Source organism: Nilaparvata lugens, chromosome 3, assembly GCF_014356525.2.
Source record: "Nilaparvata lugens isolate BPH chromosome 3, ASM1435652v1, whole genome shotgun sequence".
In the NCBI taxonomy this organism is placed as follows: Eukaryota; Metazoa; Arthropoda; class Insecta; order Hemiptera; family Delphacidae; genus Nilaparvata; species Nilaparvata lugens.
The window spans coordinates 22,140,063-22,154,453 of record NC_052506.1 but is presented as its reverse complement, the minus strand read 5'-3'; the positions used below and the strand labels follow the sequence as shown (position 1 = coordinate 22,154,453).

Here is a 14,391-nt window from a genome sequence, read left to right as displayed (position 1 = left end):
GGTAGAGCGCTCTATCTCATATAGATTTCCAGGTACATACACCCTGACAACACTATGCTCCTTGTATTGTAAAAAACACCTAATTTTTAGCTTCAACCATCATCACCAATTACATTTGGCCTAAAAGTGATATTTCGCACAATGATATAAGTTTATGAGATTATGTTCTATGAGAATCACTTGTTAGATGCACTTCATTTCATTATCTCCTAGTGATGAGGCGCGCATAAGGACACACCTCAAGGATTAATAATTCAAACACTTGAAACTTTTGATACAATGCTCGAATCTAATATTGCACTACTTCATTCTTCTCGGCCCGTCAAAATCATGCATCATAAGTCAAATTCGATCTACAAATAAATCAGAACTACAATATAAATAGCAAGCACCGATGGGTATAGGTCTACTGACTGGACTATATAGGCACAAAATAAAGGCCTACTGATAAATATTGTACTTTTCAGCCAGAGAATGCAACGTCAATTCATTATCTTCTTTTTACCCGCATTTGTATTCGGGACCCCACCAGCAAAGCCCCAAAAATCCGAGATCCAAGATTCTCCAAGTAAAATGAACTCAAAAAAGTGTTATCTACAACAAAAAAAATGTAGAATTGCTTGCTGAATGTTGAAAACTATTAAAATCATTCGAAATTTGCTACAGCGATGACAAAATCTAATAATTGGCAATATTTATTGTAAATAGCCGGCAATCTCGCTACGCTCGCATTATCCGCCTAGCCAAAAGCTCTGCCCCCATGGACACTCGGCTGACTCATTGAGGAATAAGACTATCAGGCTGGATTCAATCACTAGACTAATAGGAGTTGCGAAAATAGGTTTGATGTTAGGTTTTTTATCTCCGAATTTTTGCTATTTTTTCTATGCTGCTTCATTTGAGGTCAAATTATTTTTTCCTACAGTTACCTTGAAAAGTGACCATTCATGCACTGATTACAGAACGCAAAGAATCACTTTTCCGCTCTAGTGCGCAAAGTATTACTTTGCGTACTCTTAATACTTTGCATATTATCTTGCAGCCATCCCAATCAGCTGTTGACATTGTTGGCGTGTATTTTGAATGCAAATTTGTTCTATCTATATTTTTTCTGATTTTCAAATAAATAAGAATGAGAACTCATTAAATTATACATTTTCAATATTATTAATTATTTCAAATAATATTTTTTTCATTCATAAATTGATTGGTTGAAAAATTATTTAGAAATTAAGATTTACTCAAAATTATTCAAATTAATTGGATTAATTTAATTTTTAATTTGAATAAATTATCGATTATTAATTTTCAATTGGATTATGAGGTTTAAAATAAATTAAAGTTGTTATTAATAACAAAATTATACAGACAAACATTTGATGGATTTCAGAAATCATTTTACCCATAATCAACCACTTCTCATATTCAATGGTAACTGTACGAAAAATGTAATGTGAAATACGTGCGCAAAGTTCCTCTGCTGCACTCAAGAAACCATTCCGCCCTCGCCTACGGCTCGTGCGTAAACGTTTCTTTCGGTGCAGCAAACTGTTACTTCGCGCTCTAGTTGTACAAATAACTATACTATTATTAAAATTTTCCAGTTGTTTATTTATTGTCATTGGTTGTAAATAGAAGCATAGAGAAACGATAGCATAAGTAGATATCCCATGGTATAGGGCGTTTATGTCGCAACTTTTACTGAAATTGTGCCGTTCATACACTCTCACCCCAACAAAACAGTAGAAATTTACAATAATCGACAGTTATCGGCTTGAGATAACAGTAAAAGTTGCGACACAAGTTCCCTATACCATGGTATATCTACTTACGCTATTGTTTCTCTATGATAGAAGCTTCTCGCTGATGACAAAACATGCATGATGAACATGTGTCTGTGCATGATAAACACGCATGTCATGTTCTACCGTTAGTGGCCAGTCTACGCTGAACTTGTATACGGTATATAAAGTTCAATACTACCACTTGACGGAAAAATTTCCGAAAAATTGTATTCAAAATTTCAATTTTATGGCGTGAGTGATAAATATATCGAAAGTTGTAGATATTGATTCTTAGAAAAAGTTTTTCTTCGCGGTTGATAGTTTTCGTGAAAAAGAGAAAAACTTAATTATGACCGCTATTTTCCAAGATTACCGGTATGGCTGGAACACTAATCGATGTGCCAAATCTTGAGGTTATAGCAATTTTTGATCAAAAATTACTCCACTACTAATCTATCATTAAACCCAAGTCAATTCATTCAACAATTATTTACTTAATATTCTACACACAAACCAAAACCCATCTTCATTGAAGATAGGTTTCAGTTTGTGCGTAGATGCCGTTGTCGACCACGACATGGGGAGTTTCTCAGATCAGCTAGATTTCAATTTGTCTAAATAACAATTCAATTTGTCTAGAAGGTTTTGTTCATGGATTTAATTTTAAATGGCTTGATTTAAATACTTGAAATGTTTTGATAATTTAGTTGATAAACACAAATAACAAAAAGTTATTTAGAACATGGGTTCTTTAACCCGCTAGAACGAGTGCTTCAAGTGGAGTAGAATGTGGTAAAGACTGTGTTATGAGTGTTCTGATAAGCAAATTTAAAATTTGGAAATATGAATATCACCTCACAACAATGTCTGTCGTTGACGTCGGCAGATTGCGCACAAACCAAAACCCACCTTTACACAAGATCAATATTGATCCTAAAGATATTCAAAATGTCTATATTCCTAATTTCTGAGCCACAATATAGAGCTATTGATGAAGAATTCAATTAAGCCTGGAGGGAGTTGACAAAATAATCAATATTTTATATTAACTTGTAATTCTTTAAATATTTATTATATAAAATCATCAAAATGATCCGACAAGGATCACAATTTCTATTACTACAAGAAGACAAATATAGTATAGTATAGATACATAGGTTATTTGCAACATATTCATTTCTCAAATTTTGTACACACAACAGTTTTCCTAATTATTATATTCATATTTATATAATTTATATAATCATTATCCTTATTGAACGGTCCATGATTCAATCACACTTCTAATGGAGAAATCAATAAATAATAATTTGTTCGTATGAAAGAGAACAAATTCAAATTTCAACAATCACAAAGTTTCTTAGAATAAATTCGCCTTATTTCCGTACAAGTTAATCTATTTCAATTATGTACACTTTGGAATTTCTTTACATCTGTACATTGAGCGCTTATCTGTACAAAACCTTCTCACCTCATTCACAGACGACAAAAATAATATCAAATATTCAACTAAACTGGCAAAGTATCTCGACACACTGTGATAGAGTAATTTGATTTAAATTAATAATACTGCTATAATAAATTAATAACAAATAATAAAGATAGCAAATGAAACTATATAAGTCATGTAGCATCAAGAGGAATCAATCTGGACTCAATTTCACAACATAAAATACACTGGAAATTTGTTACTGTTAAGGCTCCAAAGGATTGTCACTAAAATGCAATAGCTCAGTTGGATTCTTATTCCGGTGAGCCATCCTTCCAAAGAGGTTGCTTTTGATTAATGAAACAAATCAACTCTACGAGAGGAACAACTGAATTAAGATTTCGGCCGTGAGAACCTTCCAATCAGCATGGATAAAGAAACTCAAGTGGGTTGCAATAATGAGTATTGAATGTAATTGGCATTTATGGCCCAAAGAGAGCCAAGGTCTACCAGATGTTTTCACAATTTATTCAATAATTGAGACGTCAATAACATTGAGGAGTCAATCAAGAAAAGAAATTTGGAAAAACGTTAATTATTTAAACATTTATAATTTGAACTGAAGTTAAGCTCATAATATTAAACATTATAATTACTGAGTTATTTTGACGATTATCTACAGAATAAATAATTTTTTAGAACTTTTGAAAATTCTCAGGCTTAAAAAGAATTCATGAAATTTGAACAGGTAACCGCCGCTTGCAAAAACGGGTACTGTTGTAAACAACAAAAAGAGATTCACAGCCTGAATGCACGTCTGTCATTTGAGAGGCACTTGAGAGCTACATGTCCACAGCAAGTGTCCATTTTCACTACTACATGATGGCAACCTATCAAACAGACTTGCATACTCACTCACACACACACACACACACACACACACACACACACACACACACACACACACACACACACACACACACACACACACACACACACACACACACACACACACACACACACACACACACACACACACACACACACACACACACACACACACACACACACACACACACACACACACACACACACACACACACACACACACACACACACACACACACACACACACACACACACACACACACACACACACACACACACACACACACACACACACACACACACACACACACACACACACACCTTTACACAAGATCAATATTGATCCTAAAGATATTCAAAATGTCTATATTCCTAATTTCTGAGCCACAATATAGAGCTATTGATTAAGAATTCAATCAAGTCTGGAGGGAATTGACAAAATAATCAATATTTTATATTAACTTGTAATTCTTTAAATATTTATTATATAAAATCATCAAAATGATCCGACAAGGATCACAATTTCTATTACTACAAGAAGACAAATATAGTATAGTATAGATACATAGGTTATTTGCAACATATTCATTTCTCAAATTTTGTACACACAACAGTTTTCCTAATTATTATATTCATATTTATATAATTTATATAATCATTATCCTTATTGAACGGTCCATGATTCAATCACACTTAATGGAGAAATCAATAAATAATAATTTGTTCGTATGAAAGAGAACAAATTCAAATTTCAACAATCACAAAGTTTCTTAGAATAAATTCGCCTTATTTCCGTACAAGTTAATCTATTTCAATTATGTACACTTTGGAATTTCTTTACATCTGTACATTGAGCGCTTATCTGTACAAAACCTTCTCACCTCATTCACAGACGACAAAAATAATATCAAATATTCAACTAAACTGGCAAAGTATCTCGACACACTGTGATAGAGTAATTTGATTTAAATTAATAATACTGCTATAATAAATTAATAACAAATAATAAAGATAGCAAATGAAACTATATAAGTCATGTAGCATCAAGAGGAATCAATCTGGACTCAATTTCACAACATAAAATACACTGGAAATTTGTTACTGTTAAGGCTCCAAAGGATTGTCACTAAAATGCAATAGCTCAGTTGGATTCTTATTCCGGTGAGCCATCCTTCCAAAGAGGTTGCTTTTGATTAATGAAACAAATCAACTCTACGAGAGGAACAACTGAATTAAGATTTCGGCCGTGAGAACCTTCCAATCAGCATGGATAAAGAAACTCAAGTGGGTTGCAATAATGAGTATTGAATGTAATTGGCATTTATGGCCCAAAGAGAGCCAAGGTCTACCAGATGTTTTCACAATTTATTCAATAATTGAGACGTCAATAACATTGAGGAGTCAATCAAGAAAAGAAATTTGGAAAAACGTTAATTATTTAAACATTTATAATTTGAACTGAAGTTAAGCTCATAATATTAAACATTATAATTACTGAGTTATTTTGACGATTATCTACAGAATAAATAATTTTTTAGAACTTTTGAAAATTCTCAGGCTTAAAAAGAATTCATGAAATTTGAACAGGTAACCGCCGCTTGCAAAAACGGGTACTGTTGTAAACAACAAAAAGAGATTCACAGCCTGAATGCACGTCTGTCATTTGAGAGGCACTTGAGAGCTACATGTCCACAGCAAGTGTCCATTTTCACTACTACATGATGGCAACCTATCAAACAGACTTGCATACTCACTCACACACACACACACTCTCACACAGGCACCAGATCAGAACTCCAACTTTGAGTCATGGAATTTGGTCTTCGTTCAATAAATCACCAAACTCCATAAATGTCTAAATGTGACGAGTAAATATAGAAACACCTGTTATAAAATTCTTAAACAATAAAGAAACCAAAGATTAATGTTCATTTCGTTTATAATTAAAATGTGATGTACATTATTTCAACTTTATCCTGATATTAGCAAGATTACAAGGAACATTTTGACAATTTTCGTTACAAAAATATTAAATTTGATTCGACAAAAAAAAACTTGCTAACACATCATGGAAAATATCAATAATGTAATAAATAGTTAAAAATAATAATTTAATCAATATCAAACTTGATTGCCATTACCCTAATGATACAACAACTTCTATCATCAAGTTAATTGAGAATATTGCTTCGACGACTAATCTGCTAAAGGAACATGGTCATGCATTCAGAATAAACAATTATTTGAAAAATATTCAAATAAAAATGCAAGATCTACTCGTTCATTCTATTCGAATAGAATATCTTCTTCAACGCAATTTTATAACTGTATGAGAAAATCCGTACAGTAGCAAAATAATGTCAAATTTAAATGTAACAAATACATTTTAAAGCTTTCAAAATAATAAAATAAGTTCAAATCTGATTCTTTTCAACCAATTCCAACTGTCATGAAATCTAGAAATGCATGATCTCTACATTTCAAGTTTTAGGACCAAATTCCATGTATATTATGCTTATGAAATAAGAAAATGATAACTATACATTATGATTACGAAGTACAGAAATGGAAAAGAGAAAACTAATAATGAAGTCCAGAAAATATCTATGCAAAAATCGCATTTCACAATCAAAACTTAGCAGAAGTACTACTAGCTTTTCCGCTCACGAATACAAAAAGATCAGAATTAAATAATATGAATATTATTGCTCATTTAGCTGAACAATGCGATACTATGACACTAAGGTACATGAACAAGTCGTTTTTATAGTAGTTCTTTTTTAAAATAATTATCATTACTTTAACAAAGTCTAGAGATCTTAAATAGAACAATATTTTGAAAATATACATACGTAAAATCAAATTCAACTTACTAGTCAACAAGTCTTTGCATTTTGTCTTATCAAAATATAAAAAAACATTATGCTTTAATATGCTTATTCGTTAAAAAATACATTGACATTACACGACGCACTTTTTCAGCCAGCTTTCTACAACACAAACATGGAGCAGTGACGATGACTTTCAAAAATAATGTTCAGCTACGTCTAACTTATGATAACTCGTATTCGTATCAGATATGTACAAGTCCTAGCTACTGTATTTACACGGCACCTTTTACAGTAATAATGAGGAGAGAATCAACAAGTAGTGCTAACATCAGTTTGTATGTACAGAAGCACGATTGGCCTAATTATTTGGTAGGAGCGGGGCGGGCGGCCAAGCCCTATCACACACTGTGCAGCAAGCAGCAGCAGTTAAGTACGCTAGAAGGCTGCACGATACTACAACTGTTCAACAAACTTGGATAACTGGTCCTGAGGCGTGAGGTCGTTGGGGTCAGGGGGAGCAGGGGGTGCGGGAGGCGCCAGGCCCAGGCCCATGGGGTCGTGGTGGGGGGACGGCACCGGTTGATTGCGAGGCGAGGGCACGGGGCGGGGCGACGGGTTAGGCTGCGGGCTGCGGATCGGGGGCGGCGACCGCATCATCTGCTGCTGCTGCTGGGCCAAGCCGCCCCCGGCACCCGGGGGACCCATCACGGGTGATGGCACTGGAGGTGGCGTCGGCTTTACCGGATACTGCTGGTTGACATCGCCCCCCGCCACCGCGTAGCCACCCGCACTCTGGCCCGGGTAGCCACCACGCATGGCTGGCAGCCTCTGCTGGGGGGTGCCATACCCAGCTGGAAAGCCCTGTTGTTGCTGCTGCTGTTGTTGTTGTTGCTGCTGCTGTTGTTGTTGTTGCTGCTGCTGTTGTTGTTGGCGTTGCTGCTGTTGTTGTTGCTGCATTGCTATGAATTGGTGCTTCATCATCCATTGCTGCTGTTGCTGCTGCTGTTGTTGTTGCTGCTGCTGCTGGGGCTGCTGTTGCTGCTGCTGTTGTTGTTGTGGAACAGCGCCACCAATATTCATATGCTGCAACCTAACCTGCTGGGGTGGCGCTTGGCCCGGAACACCCAGCACAGCGCCAGGCTGTTGTTGTTGCTGCTGCTGTTGCTGTTGCTGCTGTTGTTGTTGTTGGAAAACAGAGCGCTGTTTGATGAACGCAGCCATGAGCTGGGGATTGCTCTTGAGTATGTGCAGTATCTGCTGCTGCTGCTCTGGACTGGTGGGCGATCGCAGCGTTTGCAGCAGCTGTTGCAGCGCTTGCTTGTGCAGCGCCGAGTTCTGTTGCGGTTGCGGCTGTGGCTGCTGCTGCGGTTGCGGCTGCCGCAGACCCACCGGCATTCCCACCTGCTGCCCTCCTGCTGTTCCTCCTACGCCACCGGCCAACAGCTGAGGAGTCTGCTGCCTCAGGCCGGCGTTCGGCTGCATGTTTGCGTTCCCTGGATACCTACAAACACAACAATAACCACATTTTACTTTCCTTCAAGTACAACATACAAGGGTTGTGTTCACAAATATTATTGAGTAAGACATTACAAAATAAGCTATAGTCTGATTCATTTTTATTTTGTCGTCGGTGCAGAAGGATCTTTTGTTTGAAGTATCGTGATGTGATTGTGGAGTTCAGTTCACTTCTATGGAGAAATTTCAAAAACATAAATTTACTTTTTGTATTCTTAATTGTAAATTATGATGTTTTATTTGGTGTATTGCTTATACACTTTGTGAAATTATATATATGCATACTGTTTTTAAATATTTTGTTCGTTTTGTAAAAAATTATAAATTTCAATTGAGGAAGCATGAATTTGAATAGCGAATCTATACCTGAATACTTGAACATTCAGAAAATAGGTGTTTGGCCAGTCCAACTAACCATACCTGTCCTCAAGTTGAATAATAATAAAGAAAAAACTTTTTCCTACAGTTACGTTGAAAAGTGGCCATTGCTGCACTGATTACAGAACGCAAAGAATCACTTTTCCGCTCTAGTGCGGGAAAAATTTTTCCTGCACTCCAGATTTGCAACATGGCAACGCAAAATAGTTAGTAGGTTATATGGAGCACCAGTGCAGCAAAATCAAAATTAAGTTGGTAACTGTGACTGGTGCACGTTATAAGAATCTTGATGGGGTGGACAATAGTGGATGACAGCAGTTGACAGCACACAGCCCCCCCCCCGCCATTCAAACACACATACTACATTCTATTTTTATCTCTTCTCTGTATAGGGCTACTTGTAATATAAATATAAAGAAAATAAAAATATCAGTACCCTTTTTTGAAATATTTTATCAAGAATCTTCCAGTAGTACGGTATTTATTTATTTACTTCATATCACTTGAAAATGGCATAAATGTCCGAAACATGTTGTGATAAAATATTTCAAAAAAAGGGTACTGAGATTTTTATTTTCTTTATATTTACATTCTATTTTATTTATTAATAATAAAATTACACAGATTTACATTTGATGGATTTCAGGCAATTTTACCCATAATTACCCACTTTTCATATTCAATGGTAACTGTAGGAAAAACTTAATGTGAAATACGTGTGCAAAGTTCCTCTGCTGCACTCAAGAAACCATTCCGCCCTCGCCTACAGCTCGGGCGTAAACGTTTCTTTCGGTGCAGCAAACTGTCACTTTGCGCACTAGTTGCACAAATAACTATTTTAACTTGGAAAAGATTAGCAGGTAAGACTTTTGTCTATAGTGAGATTCCCGTTATTGAGACGCACCTGATAACATTGGCTGTCATTGCTATCATTGCCTGTCCTCAAAGCAGACAGCGCTAAACTTTTTCAACTCAGCACCATAGTCAAATAGTTTGTAGTGTAGACTATGTAGAAATATGATGAACAGTCAATCAAACTATTTCATCTCAAATGAAACCTGTGAACTACAATAGGGTTCCAAACGGGAACTCATGTAACTTATAATTTTAACCTCACTTTTGGAACTAAAAACTAGATGTAGAGGTTAGAAAGCAGTATGACCGACGTTTCGACGAGAATCGGAGTTAACAACAAGTTAAACTATGAGTTAACACTAGTTGACGCACTCAAACCTGCGTTAATTGCTATCTCAGCTGCATTTTTTATGTTCTGCTACCTCGACCCAAGATAGGTTTATTGAAGTTGAAGCACTACGATCAGTTGATCAGACTTTGCTCACCCCAGGACACCATGGTGAAACACTAGTCTGACTATTCCCCAAGCAATCGACTGCGGTGATAAATATACTACTTTAAACCAAACACAGAGATACAGATATGTGGCTAACTGTAAGATCGTGAATGGTTGCTATGATTTGCACTTGCCTTGGTTGCCACTGGTCCATGGACATGAGCGGTGGTCCGGGCCGCATGTGCATCTGTGGCGGGGGCATCACCTGTGGCACTGAGGGAGCCACCTTGCTCACATAGGCCGCATGCGGCGCCTGCTGGCGAGCCGCCTCTTCCTGCACCTGTCAATCAATCAAACAAACATCAGCACAAATCACCAATACAAATAACAGCAATAAACATTAATAATAATAAAACACAAATGAGACAGTATTTCAGTAACTGATTGCAATACTTGGCTACATATCAATCTGTGAATAATGGGAGCATGAAGCAATGGTAGCCACTATCAGGGGGCATTTAGGTAATTCTTTTTCAATCATACTTTTTTATTTGGGTTATGTTAAGAGTTTTATGTTACTATAACAGGAGAGTCTCAAGGCAAATGAAAATTACTATCTATCTGATGAAGTATTTTGATAGATCTACGCTACTTGAACTCTTAAATTATTATAGTGATAATAATAATAATATTCGTATGACTTTTATTGGTGGAGAGTTCCAGACGGAAGTTCCATCTCACCTGAATATATCATTTAATTTATAAATAATTAATTATTATAGAAATCACTAGTACTCTCTTTATACGTTTTTATAAAAACACAACTTTAGAGCATTTTCAAGTGTCAAAATGAATTATTATTTTTCAGTCAGAGTATACTATCTATCTATTAGCCCCCTGTAGGTTGGGGGAGCTTTGAGTCGATCATCATACTCGAGAATGTGTTGAAAACCAGAATTCACCCTCAGTATCCATGCTTGTCGTAGGAGGCGAATAAAATGGACCTCAAGGCAACTCCAAAAGTTGCCTTGCCTTCAAACCCACGGGATCTGCCCCATCAGGGCAGTTTCGGAGGGGCAAAAAGAAAAACCCAAGAGACCAGTGATGAGTGAAAAACCAGGCACAAATGTGTGTGCGCCCTAAGAGAGGCAACTTGGCCGCCACTTCCTAAGCGGAAGGATCTACAAAGAAGGCCAGGAGTGGAACTCACGTAGGTCACGAGGACTAATCAGTCTGAAGAGACTGCCAAGCATATCACACTGGATTGCGACAAGGATTGGTTGCAATTGGTTGTGATGAATGGAATGTTAGTATAGGGAAAAACTCCTGGTTCTTGTAAAGGACATAGATATTGGTTGGCCTAACTAACATACTAATTGGGAACACAATAAGCTTCGGTTGACGTGTGGGGTTCTTTGAACCTTTGGATCCTTGAATCCGTCCCTTCAAAAACAAAAAAAAATCTATTATATATTTATAAAATCGTTAAATGAGGTTCAATTATTGCCTATTTTTAAATACGGCTCATTGAATAAAAATCTTGAAAGAAATATTCTATTAGTTCAAGGCCCGGTTACTAAGACACTTATTAAATCTAATGGACAGTTTCATTCATTTATTTACACAATAAAACAAAATATCGGAGTGAAAAAACAGGCGCTAGCCCATTTTTTCAGAATTTCAACCGATTTTTCTCGCAACAGCCAGCAGCGAACTTACCTCTTTGACAACCTGGAGCACATTGGCGGGCGGCGTCTGCGTGTGCCCGATGGCGGGGACGGGTGGCGCGGCGGAGGCAGCGAGGGCAGGGACAGGGGCGGCCGGATGGTGGGGGGCGGCAGAGGGCAGAGCCGGCAGCGGCGCCGCAGGCGGTGGCAGAGCGGGAACGGCACTTTGCTGCACCCCCAACACTGCCACCCCCGGCACCCCCACGCCCGGCACACCCACCCCAGGCACACCCGACGTCCGTGTCGTGTTCATGACGGCCATCCGGCGACGCAGCAGCTGTGCCTGTTGCAGCCGCTGCTGCAGCTGTTGCTGCTTCATCTTGTGCTTGATGTTCGAGCAGAATGGCACCGGGCACTTCGTCTCCTGAACAATCAAATAGCATTGTTAAATTTGTTCCCGAACTTACAAATAATGATTTATATCACTTACACAAAATTAATTCACGATTTTAAAAATAAAAAATATCCAACTGTCACATTTCGTGTTTTGTTTTGTTCGTTTTGTGTACCAAGCCCGTCACGCTGGAGTAATAGGGCTCCTGAAGGTTGTGCCATGAAATTCACCCAAGATACTCACAAGTTTAAACCACTTTTGCAAAACTAATGAAAGTCACAGTGAGAGCTATTTCAAGATTGAGTGTTCTCAATGAGAAAGGTGTCAAGAATGGACACTTACATGTTCAGACTGTATTGTTTCATGTGAATACATTACAGTTCTAACACCATTAAATAATTCTCTCATAGCATAGGTCCATGTCGTTAAAAGATTCTACAGTTCATAAATGTAATATCTATTAATGCGCTTTATTAGCATCACAGGTGTTTAATCTACTTTGTAGTGAATGAGTCCCCTATCCAATGCAAATTCCAAGAGCCTCACTGAGCCAGAACCTTTAGCAGATGAGGCTGGAGTCACAGAAACTCAAGCCCTGTATTGTCTTTAAGAATCAGTCTGCAGTAAACCACAGTGACGCCGTATCATAAATCTCCCTCACACTGGACTCAGCGACTTTAACCACTTGCAAAAAGTGAGGTGTCAACTACAAACATGCAACTCCTCCATTCAAAGAATAGTACAAATCATTTATAGCTATAATGAATAGAAGGGGTCCCAAAACAGAGCCTTGAGGAATTCAATGCCTCACAGACAAAGGATCAGACACTTTAACATTCCAGTCAATCACCTAAAAGCGATCACAGAGATAAGAACTTATCAGCTTTAGAGCACTGGCATAGCCACCTCTAATACAGGTGGCTAAATACCTCTTTATTAGAGGGGGCTATGGCACGGGGCTTCAACAAGAAGATTTGATGCAATGAAATGAAATAGATTTATGAATGAGACAGAATTGAATTGATTATTAAAGGATGTAAAATATAACTAACGCAATTTAGTCACACCACAAAAAAATTCTCATTTTGATTGCTACGATTCATACATGTAATGTATCTTCAAAAAGGAAAAATTGAAATCTCACCTGACAGTATTTAGCATGATAACAACAAAGAGCGATGAGTTGCTTGCAAATGGGGCAGTTGCCATTGGCTTTGCGTTTGCAGATCTTCGTATGCTGAACAACCCTCTTCATCTTATGACAGCTTGGCAGACGGCAGTTGGCATCCCTGCATTGGCAAGCGTGCACCAGTGACTGGATGCATCGTTGGATCGAATGTTTTCTTGCCTCCTGCAACATCACAATACACATTAATACATACAACTCTAAAACTGGTTTCCATAGAGCACTTCAGAATACATTTACGCACAGATATTCTGAGCCTTTAGTTTGCGCAAAATTTACAGCATTGACAAAATATCAACAAAAATTGTATTATCAACAACTGAAGATATTGATCATCATTTTTTATCAACAGTTCAATCACCAATGTGAAGACGTTAACTAAAGACCTTTGGCATTACTACCAAGCATTATTTTAAGCACATACTGTTAACTGTTATTACAGTGTATGTTGAGTATTCTCACAATTAAAAAATGTTATATTCCATATTTGAAAATGAATTTTCAACAATAATAAATAGTGCCACGTAATTGAGAGAATAGGAAGCCCTTACCTGTGGATTGGACTGCTTTTGATCGGCTGGAGAAGAGCCATCGTCCAAGTCCAAACCAAGTTTTTCCATTTTATGAGGATGGCCTTCTTTCTCGTAGCATTGTACACACAAATCGTAATCCTGTAAAAAATTTAGAAATTTATTATTCAATTGTCTTCCAAATTCCATTTTAAAAATCTAAATCTGAATTCAAGATTTAGTTTCATAAAATATTGCGAAGGTGCGACCAGCGACAACAAAATACTCGAGTTGTCCACATTTATCGACCCCACTACTTTTCCTCAACTACACCGAGGAAAATAGACATGATAACACACACTATAGTGAGGTCCACATTGTAATAGCAAAAGAACAGCGTTCTATTGATTAAAGTTCTATTGTTCAAAACAGCGTTCTATTGTTCTATAAAAAAGAACAGCGTTGCCGATTTTCTCTCTGCCTTGCCACTGCCATCTATAGAGGACAGCTGATACCGGT

The 14,391-nt window shown here is 37.3% G+C and overlaps 1 protein-coding gene across 2 annotated transcripts in view; it reads right to left on the bottom strand.

The window, feature by feature from the left end:
• Nucleotides 1–4,570: 4,570 nt before the first annotated feature.
• LOC111053021 (CREB-binding protein) overlaps nucleotides 4,571–14,391 on the bottom strand; it is a 50,843-nt gene continuing 41,022 nt past the window's right edge. For both annotated transcript variants that reach the window (XM_039423299.1, XM_039423300.1), the window contains exons 26-30: nucleotides 13,915–14,034; nucleotides 13,322–13,528; nucleotides 11,836–12,207; nucleotides 10,311–10,456; nucleotides 4,571–8,433 (exon numbers count right to left, since the gene is read on the bottom strand). In XM_039423299.1, the coding sequence (XP_039279233.1) occupies nucleotides 7,386–8,433; nucleotides 10,311–10,456; nucleotides 11,836–12,207; nucleotides 13,322–13,528; nucleotides 13,915–14,034 (1,893 nt within the window). In that variant the 3' untranslated portion in view covers nucleotides 4,571–7,385. The remainder of the gene's footprint in view (nucleotides 8,434–10,310; nucleotides 10,457–11,835; nucleotides 12,208–13,321; nucleotides 13,529–13,914; nucleotides 14,035–14,391) is intronic.